This window comes from Phragmites australis, chromosome 21, assembly GCF_958298935.1.
Source record: "Phragmites australis chromosome 21, lpPhrAust1.1, whole genome shotgun sequence".
Classification (NCBI taxonomy): domain Eukaryota; kingdom Viridiplantae; phylum Streptophyta; class Magnoliopsida; order Poales; family Poaceae; genus Phragmites; species Phragmites australis.
This window is the reverse complement of record NC_084941.1, coordinates 9,405,840-9,425,144: the sequence shown is the minus strand read 5'-3', so window position 1 is coordinate 9,425,144 and position 19,305 is coordinate 9,405,840. Positions and strand designations below refer to the sequence as shown.

Genomic DNA, 19,305 nt, shown 5'->3' with positions numbered 1-19,305 from the left:
ATACTGATGCAACACATCATAATAGGAGTAATAAGTACACACTTATGTATAAAGAAAATAAAATTACTTTTGTACCTTTAACCCCAGCTAAAATTGTGAAATACGAACAAGAGATAGCTGAAAATAAGATTAAAGAGTGTGAGCATGAATCTGAAAATCAATAAGTAGCAAAACATGTCTTTCCACCGAAAAAGGAGAAATCGACTACAAGTTTTAAGTCCAATGAAATTAAATTAAAAGGGTGTGTTATGCTTGCTACTAAATCTGATCTTGCTGAAATTTATGATAACGAGCTGTCATGCTATGCTGATATGCAAATATGCTCTAGTTTCACTCAAGGATATATCTAGCTCTTTGTCTCCTATTGTTGCTAACCTTTTGCTGGAGTTTACCCCCAACATTACCACCTATTTGAGGAATCGAACATCAATTAATTTGATTTCGAGAGCAACCTTGCCAAACTGTGCTACATATATGACCAACTCGAAAGAGACTAAGGAAATTTAACGATAAGTCCAAGACCTTTTGGATCACGGGTACGTACGAGAAAATCTTAGTTCTTGTGTTGTTCCCATTCTTTTGGTTCCTAAGAAAGACGGTAGTTGACGTATGTGTATTGATTGCAGGGCCATCAATAATATTACCATAAGATATCGTCATCATATCCCTACGTTAGACGACATGTTTGATGAGTTGAGTGGTTCTATAATTTTCACTAAAATTGATTTGTGAAGTGGATACCACCATATTAGGATGAAACTTGATGAATGAAAAACTGTATTTAAAACTAAATTTAGCTTATATAAATGGTTAGTAATACCTTTTGGATTAACTAATGAACCTAGTACTTTAATACGTTTGATGAACGAAGTTTTACATCCTTTCATTAGAATATTTGTGTTGGTTTATTTTGATGATATATTGATATACAACAAGTCACATGAACTATACTTTGATCAATTGCATGTTGTTTCTAATACTTTGAGAGATGCACGTTTGTTCGGTAACCTCGAAAAGTGCATCTTTTGCACGGATCGAGTCTTTTTCTTGGCTATGTTGTACTCCATAGGGAATAGAGGTGGATGAAACAAAAATTAAAGCTATAAAAAGCTAGCCGACCCCTGAGATTGTCACATAGGTGAGAAGCTTTGATGGTCTTGTGGGTTTCTATCAGCAATTTATGTGGGATTTTAGCACCATTGCTACTCCATTGAATAAGTTGACAAAGAAAGGGATGGTTTTTAAATAGAGACCTACACAAGAAAAAATATTCAAGTTGCTTAAAAAGAAGCTCACCCATGCTCCACTGCTCCAACTTTCGAATTTTGGTAAAATGTTTTAGCTAGAGTGCGATGCTAGTGGGATTGGAATTGGAGGTGTGCTAATTCAAGAAGGATAAGCATGTTGCTTATTTCAGCAAGAAATTAAGTGGACCAAATCTATATTATTCTACTTATGATAAAGAATTATATGTTTTAGTTCGTATGCTTGAAACTTGGCAACATTATCTATAGCCTAAAGAATTTGTTATATATTCTGATTATGAATCGCTAAAACATATTAGAAGTCAAGCTAAACTGAATAAATGACATGCTAAATGAGTAGAATATATTGAGTCATTTCCATATGTCATAAAACATAAGAAAGGAAAGGACAATGTGATTGCTGATACATTTTCTAGGCGTTGTACCATGTTATCTCAACTTGATCATAAGATTTTTAGTTTAGAGACCATTAAGGACTTATATGCTACTGATTTAGACTTTAAAGATGCGCTTAAACATTGTAAAGAAGGAAAACATGGAATAAAAATGTGATGAATGACGGTTTGCTCTATCATGCTAATAAACTATGCATTCCAGCTAGCTCTGTTCATCTTTTGTTGTTGTAGTAGGCGAATAGAGGAGGATTGATGGCACATTTTAGAGTAAAGAAGACTGAAGATGTACTAACTATCCACTTGTTTTGGTCAAAGATGAGACGTGATGTCGAATGCTACGTGTCGCGCTGTACTACTTACAATAAAGCTAAGTCTCGTTTAAATCCACATGATATTTACATGTCTCTTCCTTTTCCGAGTGTACCATGGGAGGATATTTCTATGGATTTTGTATTAGGTCTACCTAGGACAAAGAGGAGAGGGATATCATATTTGTAGTTGTAGATTGATTTTCTAAAATGACACATTTTATACCTTATTACAAGAGCGATAATGCTACAAACATAGCTGATTTATTTTTTAGAAAATCGTTCGACTACATGGTCTACCTAATACCATCGTCTCTGATCGTGATATAAAGTTTTTTAGCCACTTTTGAAGATCCTGTTGGAACAAATTGGGGGACAAAGTTGTTGTTTTCTACTACATATCATCCTCAAACTGATGGACAAACAGGGGTCATCAACCACACATTATTGATCATGATGTGGGCTATCTTAAAGAAGAATTTGAAGATGTAGGAATAGTATTTACCGCATATTGAATTTTCTTATAACAGGTCGGTACACTCCACTAAGGTAAGTCCATTTCAGGTAGTGTATGGACTTAATCCTCATGCTCCTATTGATTTACTATCTTTGCCTGTTTCGGAAAACATAATTTGGATGCTAAAAAGCATGCTGAATTTATTCTTAAGTTGCATGAAACAGCTAAAGAGAATATAGAGCACATAACTGGAAAGTATAGGATTGCTGGAAGTAAATGTAGGAAAGAAATAAATTTTGAACTAGGTGAATTAGTTTGGTTGCATTTGAGAAATGATAGGTTTCTAGAATTAAGAAAATCAAAATTGATGCCTAGTGTTGATGGTCTGTTTAAGATAATTGAGAAAATAAATGATAATACATACAAATTGGACCTACCTGCTAATTTTGGGGTTAGTTAATATTTCAGATTTGAGGCCATACTTGTGAGAAGAAAATGAGATCGAGTCGAGGACAACAACAATTCAAGAGGGGGAGGATGATGAGAACATTGCTACTTTGAATACAAGCAACACTACTAATAATCCTCAAATTATACAAGAGCCAATTGCAAGAGCACGTGTGCGACAATTAAACCACTAGGTGAACTCATTCCTCGCTGTTCATACTTTTTTGGATGGATTACTACTAAATTTTTATGATATTTTATTACTTAGAAATATGGGAGAGGCATCGCAAGCTCACCTGGACGTAATCACTCAAGTGCTAAGTCTACTCAAACAACAGGTCGAGCTCAAGTCGGATTCCAAATTTGACTCAAAATCTCGGGACATCACGTTAGTAAAAACGAGCATAACTCTCGCATACAGAGTCTATTGAGGTGATCTTGTACTTGCTGGAAAGCTTATGAAGAGTCCTTTCCAATAGATCTTTGCTCAGCCAAATATTCATTATAATTTAGTTAGAGTCAAATGAATAAGGTGTTATGTCACCATTTTGGAACTTGTTGGGTCCTGTAATCATGTCGGGGTTGGAGTCCAGGTTGTGTACGCCTCTTCTCAGGTTCACTCAACTCTAGGGTGACCTCTTCATGTCCCTCTATATATACATAGTAGCCATCATAGTTTAAGCTCGGGTTTTACTTAGATTATTCTATTTTAGATAGCTTCACCATTTATCAGTTTGTAGAACCCCAAACTCAAGCATTTCATTGGTAATCAGCAATATTTAGATTGCATCTATCTATTCTTGCTTGTGTTCTCGATTCGTTTGTAGCAAAAGCCTTATTGGAAAGGTCAACCGCGTCTTGGCACGGTTGATAACCACAGAGTAGTGGTGTAGTGGTTGCGAGGGTTCTCAATCTGTTTGGTCAGAGCCTTTAGATCTCCAATGCTGAAACTCCACCAAATCTACTTATCATATTACCTTCAGAAGACCGTGCAAACTCACGTCAGAGCACACCCAATGTTCATGTACTCTGGGCAAAACGATGAGACTTGGTTGAGCTTCACAAGTTACCTTGCCATCGAATCCATGGTATCACCCTTTCTTCCAGAAACTATGCGACCTCTTACACCCTTCTTGTTATTCAGATCTTAACGGCAATGCCGTCGACTCGTGGGTTTGAATCCTAATGCCAGGCTCACCAAGGAATGATGGCCCTCCGATCGACACCCTTCTGCTATGTGATCTCACCCATCTAGAGAGATAAGTATTTCCACAATTCCCGCCCCTGAGCCTTCTTATGACCTAGATTTTCATAGTTGATGCCATTTTCTAGGTCTTCCTGGAGTAAACGTACTGCGCCAAACCATCAATGAGGTCTTGGGGGCCACCAACCAAGCTACTCCAAGGAGTAGAGTTCATCGTGATCTTACCTCGGGCACCAAACAGGGCACAGCCCTGCATCCTCCTGATCAATCTGGTCGCACCTCCGACACACATGGTCACGAAGGCCGCCAGATCGCTCCGAGTCGGACATCGACCACAAATGGAGATCTTGCGCGTAGCGCTAGTCAACAAATGAGAGACCAACCTCACCCTAAGCCGACCGAGGACCAGGCTGCTCTCAGACAAAGGTCAACCACTTGCGGAGGTATGACGAGTGGTGCTGGCCCCCAAGGGAGCGATCAGCCTCTCCATGAGCCAACTAGGTTCGACCAGTCTAATCACTGAGTTCCCGTTCAAGGGGGGAAAAAGGCCAGCAGAGGATTCGGCCTCCGCGGAGGCATCCAAACAGGCCCATGAGATGTTGTTGGCCCAAGATGAGTCAATTCAATGGTTTCACGAAGTCAAGAGCCATGCTCACCCCTCCAACCATATGGTAAATCCCCCGGTCAAGTGTAGACGTTTTGAGTTTTTTTGACACCGCAACTTGTTGCTGCTGCAGGTCCTCTACCCTGCCAACGACTCCGGTAGAAAACCCTCCTCTGGTGCATCAGCTGGACATTCCAGCTCCTGAGCTAGCTGTGGTCCCAATGCCACCTGAGGTGTTCACCATGACCCCCGTGCCTCCTCTGGTGCCCTCTTTGGCCTCCGAACGTGCATTTTTCTGATGGGACTCCAAACGTGCATTTTTCTAGGTTCAGCTTCATGCTCGAAGGTTGTTGAACATGCATTTTTCTAGGTTAGGTATTTTTTAAGGTTGTTGAACGAATTCTCAGAGGTCTACAACCAGGTTGTCATTGGTCCTGATCTTTAAGACCATGTCATCGACATATTCCTTGACATTTCTACTGAGCTATGGTCGAAGGATGAACTGAATACCTCGCTGGTATGTTGCACTCGCGCTTTTTAAGGCAAAGAGGCATTTTTACATAACAAAAGACCCTAAAGGATGCTACAAAAGTGTCTTCTCTCCTCATCTACCCTATTTGTACTAATCTGGTGATACCCCAAATGGGCATCTCGAAAGCACATTAGATCACTATCGTTAGTTGAGTCAACAAGCTGGTCGATCTAGGGTGGAGTGAAAAGATCCTTCAGGCATGCCTTGTTGAGGTCGGTGAAGTCGACGCATATCCTCCACTTACCATTAGGCTTTTGGACCATGACAGGGTTAGTCAACCATTCATGTTATTGTATCTCTCGGATGAAGCCTAGTACTAGGAGTTTGTCGATCTCCTCATGAAGTGCTTCTTTTTGTCAGGTGCAAATCGATGCGTTCTTTGGTTTACTGGTCACACATCAAGCTGCACTAACAACTTGTGCTCGATCACCTCTCTAGGGACTTCGGGCATGTCAGACGAACTCTAGGAAAAGACCTCCACGTTCTATCTAACGAAAGTGATGAGCACAAGTTCCTATTTTGGGTCCAGGGTGACCCCTATTTGGACCGTCCTGGATGGGTCGGTATCGTCTAGGCATACTTCTTTGAGCCTATCAGCAGGGTCAGCGACCGCTTGGCCTCGCGTTCCCGGGTTGTGACCTGAGAGTTAGCTTGACCATGTCGAGGATCCTCTTGTTGCAATGCAGGGCTGTCTTTTGGTTGCCCTCTACGGTGATGGCTCCCATAGGGCTCTGTATCTTAATTGTCTGGTATGCATAGTGGGCGAAACCCATGAACTAGGCCATCGCTGGTCAACCCAGGATCGCATTATACGTGGTCTTGAAGTTAGCTACATCGAACAGGGCCATTTCGGTCCTGAAGTTGCTCGATGAACCGAATATGATAGGTAACTCGATCCACCCTAATGGATTGGCTGAAGGACTAGGGGTAATCCTGAAGAAGGGAGGAGATGGGTTCAACATGCTCCTCAGGACCTATAGGGCATCTAGCATGTCAGCGAAGAGGAGGTTGATGAAACTCCCTCCATCGCCTATCACGTGGCCCATTTGCACATTGTGCACCGTGAGCTCCGCCACGATGGGGTATCGTCCAGGGCGTTTGATGCATGCAGGGTGGTTGGGCTGACTAAAGGTAAGAGAGACCTCTAACCACTTCAATAGCAGACTCAGACCCAGCATTATCACATATACCTCACAGACCACCGACTTGTACTCCTTATTCGAGGAAGACGTCGCGACTCCTTTAAAGATATGGTAAACCATGTGCTTGGCCTGCTAGAATCCCAGAGCAGATTGGTCAGGGTTGGCCCCCATCATCACCATCGTTGTTGCGTTTGGGCTTGCGCTCCACGAGCACCTGGTCAATAATGCCCTACACAACCTTGCATTCGATCAAGTTGTGGGCATTAGTGCGGTGGATCGGGTAGTAGTATCTGCCCTTCTTCCCATCCTTCTTCTCAAAGTGATGACGCAGTTGGCTGGTTTGCTCGATAGCCATGACGTCGGGCGATCCGGCCTTGCACTTGTTTTTCTTTTTCTCCTTCCGGTTGACTCCTATGGAAGAGATGGGCTGGTCGAAGGGTGGCTGATGCTTCTTGCTGATCTAGCGCTCTCGAACCTCAGTAGCTTGCGCGCATTTGTCTACAAGCTCAAAGAGCTCTATGGTGCTCTGTACCTCCTTAGTAGCCTGCTTTTCGACCATCTTCTGGTCTCTAACCCCTCTAAGAACGCTATGACCACGGACTCACCCATGATCTTTGGAATGGTGTTCTGACATTCAGTGAAATGCCAGATGTAGTCTCGTAGCGGCTCATCATGACGCTGTCTGAACTGATACATGTCATCCTTGACCCCTTATTGGGCGTAGGTCTCTTGGAAGGTAGCAACGAACTGGTTGCACAAGTCTTCCCAGGATCAGACCGACCCACAGGGAGATTCATCAGCCAGGACCATGCTAAACTGGTCAGGGTGGTCAGGAGGTAGTTTGCCATGACCTTCCCGTCGCCTTCTGTAGCCTGTACTATAGTGGTATAGATATGTAAGAACTCCTCTAGGTTGGTCGAGCTATCATATTTTTCGGCTAAGATCACTCAGAACTTGGCCAGCCAGTGCACCTCTCATAGTTGAACTGATAGAGCATTACACCCCATTCCATAATGAGGAGCCGTTTGCTGATGGGCTATCGCACATGATCGGGAGAGAGCCAACGGTCTCATAGCCCATGTGACGGGATGGAGGAGACCGATGCTTCCCTGAATGGGGATGGCGAGTTACATGGTCGCTTCCTGTTCTCTCACTCTCAGCGGGCATGCTCCTCCTATTCCTAGGTGGCCTTCTGGCCTGGATTACATCACAGAGGTCACGGTGGTGGAGCGAGTCGCACAGTTCAACAGGTGGACTGCCCCGATGTGGTGGGGTCATCTCGTACTCCCTGCCACCAAGGGAGCATGGGTTTCCTCTTGCAGTGGATCCCATCGTGACCCCGGTCGGCCACGATCCTGATCATTCCTTATAGAGGACAGCGAGGCTGCTGCCACGGTCTAGCATCGAGCAGTCTCTACTAAGAGGATGAGATCACGCAGCCATCGTTCCACCGATGATCCTTCTGGTACCACCACCGGTGGATGGTAATGAAGTACCCACGTAGTCTGCAGGTTCTGCACGGGGGTCATTGCCTCGTAGTCGAGCTGTTGGGCGTGGAGTGGCAAAACATCATGAGGGGAGGATCCCCCAATGTTTGTGTTCCTCGTGTGGCATGGTGGCCTTGACAAGGATGCCGCCACCGTCTCCTCTTCACGCGGGCGCTCCTCCGAGCAATGTTGCTATTGCTGGGGCAACGTAGGACCTCCCTCATGCCTAACACCGGTTGTGTTTCTCTCTTGGCCTATAGTCTGGGGCTCGCCTTCGGTTCCTGTGACACGAGCGTCAATGTTGCCCCCTGCTGCATTGGCCGTCATGCAAACCTCCCGCTCAGGCTTGAAGTCCTCGGAGTCCAATTTGGTATCCCATAATTGGAGCACACTGGGTTCGTTTGGGTCATATCCCATGACGAAGACCTCACGATGGCCCTCGTTTGGGTCGTAGGTAGCCCAACCACAATATCAATACCTGCATAAACACGAAAAAACACATCTCTACCTGGCGCGCCAACCATCTGGGTTGATCCCTGACAATAATCCAGGGTATACCGAACAACGTAAGTGTTGATCCGTGTTTCCTATATGCACGCATCAACCTAGACTCAGGAACACTGAGGTTTATCTAGGTCCAGGACTCCTGTGGGATAATAGCCCTATGTCCTATGTATTATCTCATGAAAATGAGTGAACTTGTTACAGAATGTCTCTCTTTTCCATAAACACGATCTCGACCCCTTTATATACCAGAGGGAAAGATGCACAATCAACCGGACCGTCATCACACTCATTCATCAGACCATCCGACGGCATTAAATGCTATGGAACAGATCACTACTATTCTACACCATCCCGCGACCATAACACGCCGAAAGCAGGTGCTGGAAAAAACACTTGAGTAGGCAGTACTTGACAAACATATTAGTCCCAATGATTTCTTTATGTATTACATTCATGAGATCTACTAAAACATATACTTGACAAACATGTTAGTCCCAATGACTATGTTGTCATTAATCACTAAAATCATAATTATGGGCTAATAGGGTCATTTTCGCTATAATCTCCCTCTTTTGGTGACTGATGACAATACAATCAAAGTAAGTGGCAAATAATAAATGATATCGATTGTAGAGAGCACAAAATTTTACCACATTACTTGGATGCATGTTCTTACCACTTAGTTCCCTTTTTGTTGTGGCTCATCTTTTTTTCATTGCTACTATCTTCCTTGATCGACCAATGCAAGAGCTTCTTTATTGTATACTTTTGATACCAAATGTAGATGAGTCTTCCTTTGTCAACATTGGCATCTTGTTTGTTCTCCTCTAGACATGCACATTGCTTTGATCATCAAACTTCTCCCTATTTGTCAACAATCTCAAAAAGGGCTACAAATACATGTTGAACTCGAGGTAAAACGTTAGAGCACATGAGAGAGAGTTTCATAAATTATGATCCAATGAAATGATACCAATTAAAAAGATATACAATTGTAACGATAGGAGGCATTGATTTCAATTGAAAAAGATAAACAAGGATCATAATTCATGAAACTCGCATGATATAATCTAAACTCCCCCTATATGTGTGCATACATATAATTAGACCCACTTGTGAATACCACATGTAGGAATGTAGCAATATATGCATATCTAGACAATAAGCAGAGATAGGAAGTTTAAGTCATGTCATGCATAGAGGTAGCTTAAATGTAGAAATGAATTGACAATGATTATCAATTGAAGCCTTTAAGCATTGTATACCTTCGGGGACATGTTGATTTGTACCATGAGACTACAAAAGATACATCTAGCAATACATGTTAGTCTCAAAATCACAACATATATGATATACTCCCCCTAAATGTGTGTATACAAGTGTTGAATACTTGTAAGATATATGCACTTGTCATTGACAATAATGGGGATTTATCCTTTAGGTTAGGATCATGATACATAAAGGATACAAATTGTAAAACTAGTACCATGAAAGGAACCTACAACTAATAAATCATGTAGGTTGCTCATAAAAAAGAGAGAAACACAAGCAACCTACCATATGAAAAAACTACAGTAGGCATTGCAAGAAATGTGCACATGCAATGCTAGTCAAGGGAAATGAGCAACAATAATTAAAAGATTTTGCATCTAACTCAATTATATCTTTTACCTTTGGATGAGGATTTAGGTATATGATGATCATTATCTTCATCAATGCGCACAATCTTGTGTACTTAGCTTCTTTACTTGAATCTTCACTCTATCTTGTAAGTCAAGTCTCCAAATCCCCATAGACGCCTTGGATTTCAAGTCTTCTTTGGAATCTAAACCGATTAAGACCCCTTCATGTTGGTGATGACTTCTTTAGGCATCCAAATAGGTTGGTTCCACCCCCAGTCCTTTCTCCCAACCATATATGCAGCCACTTTGCTATTTTTCCTTCTTCTTGAGCTTGTAGTGGTTACTCATGGTCTTGACCTTGCAATTAGGCCTAGTGTAGAGGTTGGAGGTCTTGTTAGAGAGGTTCATCATATTCTTCTTCTCACTAATCTACTTCTTGACTTGCTTGCATTGAAAGGACTTGTGGCCTTCTTAATAACAATTGAAACATGTCACGATGGACCCCTCCGCAAGTTTCTTCACCATGCTATAACCATTATCATGAGGAGGTTGGACATGATTCGTGCCATTTAATCTTACCAATCCTTCCTCAGCTTCTCTACTTCTTATTTGAGCTCATCATTCTCTTGTTCAATGAGTTCATTAGATGATTCTACAATAACATTCTAAATACATATCTCATTGCAAAGAGATGATCTAGATAAATCAAATAAATCCTCATAAGAAGTGAAAGCATCTACCTTAGACTTAAAATTAAAGAGTGACACAGATTGCTTCAACGTGGCTTAGGTTGAGATTCAATGCACTCAAATTTAGCCTCAAACTTTTCATCCTTGTTTAGCAAATTGAATTTGCTCAACAATTATTCATAATTAGAAATAAATGTAGCATGAATGTCATTAAGTGCATTAAATTTTTTTAAGCTCTTTTGATTTTTTTTCTTAAGGATCCTTTGTTGCTCATTGATCAAATCAAGAAGTTATTGTTGAGAGGGGGAATCCCCATCGAATTTATCATCACTTACATCGTTTTTCGTACCTTTGTCTATAAGTCACTTGTGTGATAAGGACTTGCGTGATAATGACCTTGAGGAAGAGCTTCTCTTGCAAGAGTGGGTAACGAAGCTCTCACCACTTGAGCTTGAATCTTTATCTTCAATCATCCATCTTCCCATACTTGCAAATGCTTTGGCTTTTCCCCTTGTCTCCCTTTTCCTCTTGGTCTTCTTCTCCTTTTTGATGTGATCAATTGTTTTGACCAAGTCTTCATGGAGATTCAGTGATCAATCTTGGCAATGGTATTCTTCGTGTTCTTCTCCACTTGAGAAATGAGTTTGGCGACTTCGGGATCCATATCTTTATTGCTCGAGGTGCTTTGCTTATCTTCATCTTCATCATCTTCGCTTGAGCTTGACTCTTGATCTTTCCTCTTCATCCTTGCCTTCATGTGATGAGATTGTTGGCCTGATCTTCCGATAGGTAGAGATAAGTCGGTAGGTGGAGAACTCGACGTTGATGATCCAAAAGCTTCGACCCGAACAAATCGTCTCCCTTGCAATCACTACACCACAGCTCCGTTGGTTATCAACCGTGTCGCGCGGTTAACCTCGCTAAGAAGGCTCAATCCCTGCAAGCGTACCGAGAACACAAGCAAGAACGTAGAAGATGCAATATGAAATATTGCGAATAGAACTCAAGCACTCGAAGTTGGGGTTCCACAAACACTTGCGGCGGCCTAGTCGGTCCGAAACAAGAGCGAAAATCTCGCAATCTGTGTGTAGATCAATATCTAAGCAAAACCACACCCTAATTGGGGTGGCGGCTACTGTATATCAGATACTAGGGTCCACCAAGGACCCCTGGACACGTCCCTAATGGACTCCAACACGTTACATGGTCCAACGGCCCAAAAGATGGTGGCGTAACACACTGACAAATTCTGGATGTCCACTTATTTCGACTATTCCTGTTGACTCAGAAAGAATTTGGACATGGGACCAGTCCCGTTGGAAAGCCTATCTCCTTAGCTTAACAACCATGTGTATAATGTCAATAACGGAGTCCGTATGCGTCCTAAGCGACGATTTTAGTGCAGTATGGTCCTGAACTCCGAAACGGACTCGAACTTGATTGGTCCTCTACCTTGGCTTGGGCGTCCTTGCTGGTCTTCTCCCGTGTTCCTAAGTAACAATACATCATAATTATTCAGTAGCATCCCATCCTTATCAAAATATAAAGGAACACTAAGGAACGAGCTCACCTCATGATTTAGTTGACGTGCACGAGCTCGTGTCAATGGACCTATTGTTGGAGGAATACTCGGTGTGTGTATATCCAAAAGAGTGATGTCCTCATCATCATGTGTTGATATTGAGCATGTTCGCTTGTGAGAGTAAGGTTCTTGGTGTCGGATAAGGAAGAAGTTTCCACCCCCATGTTCATGGTTATCTTATAGGTGGTGATCTTATCGAGCACTTGACTTAGAGTCATCTTCTTGATCTCATTGTTGTTATAGATGACGGAGACTATCAACTTGTACTTTGAAAGAAGAGCTTAAAGTATTTTTCTCACCACTTGATCATCATCAATTGGCGTCAAAAATAGCCCATTGATCTCATTAACAAGAAGACTCAAACGTGAGTATATATCATTAGCATTTTTATAGGATAGTTGTATGATACCATTGAGCTTTGTAACTAATACATGATATTTCTCACAGTTTTGTACCTTCATGTATTTCAATGAGACTAGTCTAAATATCATGTGCATTAGTGAGAGAATAAACATGATTAAATACATCAATATTTAAATATGATAAAACGATACTCTTCACTAATGCATCTAATTATCTCTCCTTATTGGTGATGCGAGGTCTCATCCCTTCTTCGGTAACTCTCCAAACATCTAAACCTCGAGCTTGCAAATAACATAACATTAGAATTTTCCATCGCAGAAAATTTATGCCAATGAAGAGTGGAGCACTGTGGGAATCGATCTCAACCCTCGACATCACAATTCTAGGCGGTTAAACCTTATCAAGAGTACGAGGCTCTGATACCAAATGTAAAGGATCGGTGACGTCCTAAGAAGGAGGTGAATTAGAACACTTAGAAAATCTAACCAACTTCAAAAACTTCACAAGATAAACCTACCTCAATTTCTATCTAAATATGTTCTAGGTTTATCTAGTGTCTCAAAAGAGTTTTACAACATATAGCCAATCTTAGTAAATTACTCTAGGAAGATAAATACATAAAGGTAGATTGTAAGTATATAAATGCATAAATGTAAATAAGGTATAGAGACAAATTTGGCATAAGAGATTTTTATCCAGTGGTATCAATAGCATAAACGACACCCTAGTCCACATTGGAGCTCCACCAAGGATATGTGTCTGGTCAGCATTTGGGCACGACTCTTGAGCCACTAAGCCACTAAGGTAAGGCTTCAAGTCAGATGAGCCACTAATCCACCAAGGCAAGGTCTCACCACTAGCATCTATTCCGGTCGCTTACCGTCGTGATCACTTCGGAGCTTAAGCCACTAAGACAAGGGTCTCCGTGTCCTCGTACACGTATCTTACCACCGCTCCATACCAAGTCAGAGGGTTCAAAAGCTTGAGCAACTCTAACTCAAGGTGACGACGAGTCAACAAGACTCCAAAGTGCCAGCGTAACTCTTGGTACAAGCTAGGATCATTTCTTGATCCACTCTCCAAGCTGTAGCACCAAGCTACAACTCACACTAGGCCTATAGGCACTAAACACTCTCTAATCTTGTGCTTAATCACCTTAGATGATCACTTTAAGCACTATGGTGGCTTGAATATCTTCTGAAGTATCTATATATTTCTCTAAACTCTAGCAGCATACCACACCTTTAAATGACTGAGTGGAAGGATATTTATAGCCTCAGACCCACCAAATAGTTGTTTTTCTAATGCTTTAGAAAATCTATTAAAACCGGATTATCCGGTGAGAACAGTAGTACTAACACCGGATCATCCGGTGAGTACATATTCAGAAACTAGCCGTTGAACTCACACTCAAAGTCATCGTGAGCATCAAACTATCCGACATAACCTTCGAACCATCACCGAACTATCCGATGAGTTATCTTGAGCCAACTGAGACACTTCATTCTACTATACACAAAATACTCCGGTGTGATCCTCCGGTGTACACACTTTTCATCACCGGACCTTTCGGCCCGTTGTTCTTCGATCTTCAACGCATGTAACCCCCTCTGCAAGAATTGCTTCGATGTAAACCTCCAGTGTACACAACATCTATCACCGGACAATCTAATGAGGTGTTCTTCGATCTTCAACCTTGAAAATGCTTAGGTAAGAAATAACCCGGTGCGAAGTATCTGGTGTGTACAACACAGGCACTAGAACTTCTAGTGAGTTGATTTTCGTTCTTCTATGCTTAGATTCTTCTCAGCAAGAATTTATCCAGCGTAATCCTCCGGTGATCACCGGACCATCCGGTGAAACCATCTGTATTCTCCCCCTTTTCAATACTCCGGTGCTTCTACCAATTTGACATCGGACCATCCGGTGAGATCTTCAGCATTCTCTCCCATTTTGTCAGAAATACTTCAGTGAGTTTAACACATAAAGCACCAGACCATTTGGTGAGAGCAATTCTTCTGAAACTTCTCCAATTCAATCAATCTGTGTTCTGGTTACGATGACTTCTTTATATATTACATCTATAAGATCTACTAAAACATATACTTGATAAACATGTTAGTCATAATAACTATATTTTATTAATCATCAAAATCATAATATAATAAGATTATTTTAGCTACAGCTAACTTTACGTTCCGAGTTGCTGGCATGTTAGATGGCCTTGCTTGCTGATCTTGAAAAAAACGAAAATGGTGGCTGATACTCTTTCATACACTCTTGTGTGTATGAGAGTTAGTTAGCGTTGCGCTGTCTGCACATATTTCTTGCAGTTCCATGGTTTGAAGCCTCCTTGTCTTGTTTTGGTAGTTTTTTGCGGCTCGTCCTCAGTGTGGTGGTCCCATGAAGACTTTGAGGTGTTGGGGATATATAGAATGATGCTGTTTTTAAGGTCGGTACGCAAAATGGTTCTTGTGCGTCAGATATTTAATCATTTCTAATTTTAAAAAAACACATTATGTACACCTATCTGAATAAATATCTGATCCCTCATCATTCTAGCTCGAATATTCTATCAATTCGTGGAAACAATCCAATTATTAGCTAACAAATTCAGTTTAAATATTCCCATTGCAATTAGCTGGATACTAACTAGTTCCCACCAATAATAAAGCAGCAGCTAACGATGACTAGCAAGACTCGTATGATCGCACCCTGGTCGTCTCCAACTCATCAAACTCAAATGGCTCTTCTCAAAGACCCCAAAAAAAAAAAACTCACCAAATGGCTAACACCCATATTTGGCGCACACAGTATTTTAATCCGGTTTGGGTAGTCTTCGTCAACGGTTCAAGGAATATACCGTCGAATATTCCAAGCACGGGTTGCCTTCTTGTTGTGTCCGGCTAACCATGAAAACATAAACTGGGTTCCTGTACCGTGTGTAGAATGGACAGAAAAAAGGGAAAAAAAAGAAAAAGAAGAGAAAGAACCCTAAACTTTTGGCTTTGGATCTGTCACGGTGATTCCATCACAATTTTATTATGCACACAAGCGAAACAGACAAGAAAACGTGTTTTGATTCGCAAATTAAACTGCAGATGTCAACATCCAGAGGTATAGTAGTACAGGCCAGCACACACATATAGTACCTTATCACTGAACTCAAAACTGATTCGCAGATAAGAAGCAAGTTCAAACAGAACAGTCAAAGCTAGCTGGGAATCAATCATCAATTTGTTTTGAGAGGAATTTGGCAGGGTTTGCAGCAGCAGTCAAATTAGCAGTCTTCTCCTCAAACAGTGAGCCGTAGCAACTGAACTAGCAACACTTGTAGATTGCCGACAGGCCAGTGCGTTCTTCCTCCTGCACTGTTGCATTTCTTTGGGGGTTTTTTGGGGAAAATTATTTCTGCACCTCAGACTTTGAGTGCTACGTCGATACAAAAGAAGTTCACAAGATCTTTTTGTCCACACGTCACTGCCTCCAGGAAAGAATAGTCTGTTCTACTGCTCGAATGACAGGACCAAGAGATCCAAAAAAAAAAAAGAATGACAGGACCAAGACGCGTCGATGGCCGCTTTCACAATGATATGTACAATTGCAGTCTCAAACTAAGTGAACTTAGCAAAACTGTTTATTCCCGTTGGTCATATAATTTAGATAACGATATGATCTCTAATATAGATTTGATTGTAATTTCTATTAACATATATTTGTAAAAAAATCTAATAAAGTTATGATATCATAAAAATATGTTTAAAGATAAATCTACATATGTATATTTCATATTTTCAATGTGTATATTTTTAAAGATATTAACTGTAACTTTTAAAAGTTTGATCGAAAACATATCCGAAACATTATGTTTTTGTGGTCCGAGGGAATATTGGTTCAAAGATTAATAATTAATACTGTGGGGGAAGCGTATATGATGGAGTAATCAAGGCCCAGGAGTCGTCGATGGCTGCTGTTGTTGAGAATAGCTACCTACGTTCACACTTCAGACGGTCGTTGTCATCGATCAAGTCGCTGGCAACCAAAAATTCCTCGGAAATGGCTGCAGGAAGTGAGACTTACAGACATGCAACACTGACCGGCGAAAACGAGCGTAGAGTCAACATGCTGCACAGAACTTGAGCGTTTGTTCTTCGAGGAAAAAAAAAGAACCGAAGGTTTTGGTGAACGTAGTAATTAAATTGAAAATGCGGATTTAGACAAGAGGTCACCGAGTTTTATCAGAGACTTTTGAAAAATTGCAAATGCGGACTTAGACAAGATGTCACCGAGTTTTATCAAGAGATTTTTGGATGAGCTGGTTGGTGCGACCGCGAGAAAAAACAGAGAGCGCGCGTGTTACAGAGTTACGCAGCACGTGCGCGCGCAAGGCCATGTCATGGCCGCGTGCTTCGTGCCACGCATCTCGGTCGAGTCGTCACCGCGCGCACGGTGACAGCCGACTCCCCGTCTAAACACGCCGTGCGCCGGCCGCAACGCGCAAGAGATCGAGCATAGTAATATTCGCATCGGACTCCCGGGCAGACCTCTACTTAGACCCGCGGCCGCCGCGCCATTTCCGCACACCACCACAGCTCCCGTTCCCAGCTTCTGTAGAGCAGTGCGTCGCGTCAGGGGACTTCTCCTCGGTGCACAGCGGCGCCGGCGTCATGGCACGGAGGCCAGAGCAGCTAAATGTGCTGAGCGCGCTGGATGTGGCCAAGACGCAGTGCTACCACTTCACGGCCATCGTGGTCGCCGGCATGGGCTTCTTCACGGACGCTTACGACCTCTTCTGCATCTCCCTCGTCACCAAGCTGCTGGGCCGCATCTACTACACGGACACCGCCAAGCCCGACCCGGGCTCTCTCCCGCCCAACGTCGCCATGGCCGCCAACGGCGTCGCCTTCTGCGGCACGTTCGCCGGCCAGCTATTCTTCGGCTGGCTCGGGGACAAGCTCGGCCGCAAGAGCGTCTACGGCATGACGCTGATGCTCATGGTCATCTGCTCCATCGCGTCGGGGCTCTCGTTTGGCCACACGCCCACGGGGGTCATGTCCACGCTCTGCTTCTTCCGGTTCTGGCTCTGGTTCGGCATTGGCGGCGACTACCCGCTCTCGGCGACCATCATGTCCGAGTACGCCAACAAGAAGACCCGCGGCGCGTTCATCGCCGCCGTGTTCTCCATGCAGGGCTTCGGTATCCTTGCCGGCGGTATTGTCACGCTCATCATCTCCGCCGCCTTCCGCGCCGGGTACCCGGCCCCGGCGTACCAGGACAACGCCCTCGCGTCCACCATATCGCAGGCCGACTACGTTTGGCGCATCATCCTCATGCTCGGCGCCGTGCCGGCGCTGCTCACCTACTACTGGCGGATGAAGATGCCGGAGACGGCGCGGTACACAGCGCTCGTGGCCAAGAACGCCAAGCAGGCCGCCGCCGACATGTCCAAGGTGCTCCATACAGAGATCGTGGAGGAGCAGGATAAGCTGGAGGATATGGTCACCGCCCGGAGCAACAGCTTCGGACTCTTCTCCCGGGAGTTCGCGCGCCGGCACGGCCTCCACCTCGTCGGCACGGCCACCACCTGGTTCCTCCTCGACATCGCCTTCTACAGCCAGAACCTGTTCCAGAAGGACATCTTCACCAGCATCAACTGGATCCCCAAGGCGCGCACCATGAGCGCGCTTGAGGAGGTGTTCCGCATCTCTCGCGCCCAGACGCTCATCGCGCTCTGCGGCACCGTGCCCGGGTACTGGTTCACCGTCGCGCTCATTGACATCGTCGGCCGCTTCGCCATCCAGCTAATGGGCTTCTTCATGATGACCGTCTTCATGCTCGGCCTCGCAGTGCCGTACCACCACTGGACGACGCCCGGCAACCACATCGGGTTCGTGGTCATGTACGCCTTCACCTTCTTCTTCGCCAACTTCGGACCCAACAGCACCACCTTCATCGTGCCGGCCGAGATCTTCCCGGCGCGGCTGCGGTCCACGTGCCACGGCATCTCGGCGGCCGCGGGGAAGGCCGGCGCCATCGTCGGGGCGTTCGGGTTCCTGTACGCGGCACAGGACCCCCACAAGCCGGACGCCGGGTACAAGCCCGGGATCGGCGTGCGCAACTCGCTGTTCGTGCTCGCCGGGTTCAGCATGCTCGGGTTCGTCCTCACGTTCCTCGTGCCGGAGGCCAAGGGGAAGTCGCTCGAGGAGATGTCCGGCGAGGCCGACGACGGCGAGGCGGAGGCTGGCAGCGCCGTGCGGCCGTCGTTATCCCAGATAGCGTAGAACGTGGCGACGCGTGTAGGGGTGCATATGGAGAGACGTATAGCTCGGTTTCACGTTTTCCGATTGAAGTCAAAGCTTGTGTTTTGTTGGGCAGTAAGTACTCCCTCAGGTTAAAAATAAATATCGTTTTAGATATTTATAAAGTTTTTAAAATACTATTTTATTTATTACTTTAGTTATAATATATTAATAAATATAGCAAAAATATATTATTATAAAGTATTTTTTGAGACAAATACACTTGTGTCATTTTTATATATCCAAACTCAATACATAAAAAATAATTTATAGCTAACATTTAAAAAAAATTAATTGCATGTAACTCAAAATTACACTTATTTTAGATTGGAGGGAGTACGTGGTACATGTGTATGTTAGTATTTTTAATGGGGTAGGAAAGTTTGTGATCATTTATATATG

General features: G+C 43.5%; 1 protein-coding gene across 1 annotated transcript; it reads left to right on the top strand.

The window, feature by feature from the left end:
* Positions 1 to 17,103: 17,103 nt before the first annotated feature.
* Positions 17,104 to 19,055, top strand: LOC133903408 (probable inorganic phosphate transporter 1-8). Its single transcript, XM_062344770.1, has one exon. It carries the CDS (start codon positions 17,272 to 17,274, stop codon positions 18,883 to 18,885), a length of 1,614 nt encoding a protein of 537 aa, XP_062200754.1. The 5' UTR covers positions 17,104 to 17,271; the 3' UTR covers positions 18,886 to 19,055.
* Positions 19,056 to 19,305: the final 250 nt, after the last annotated feature.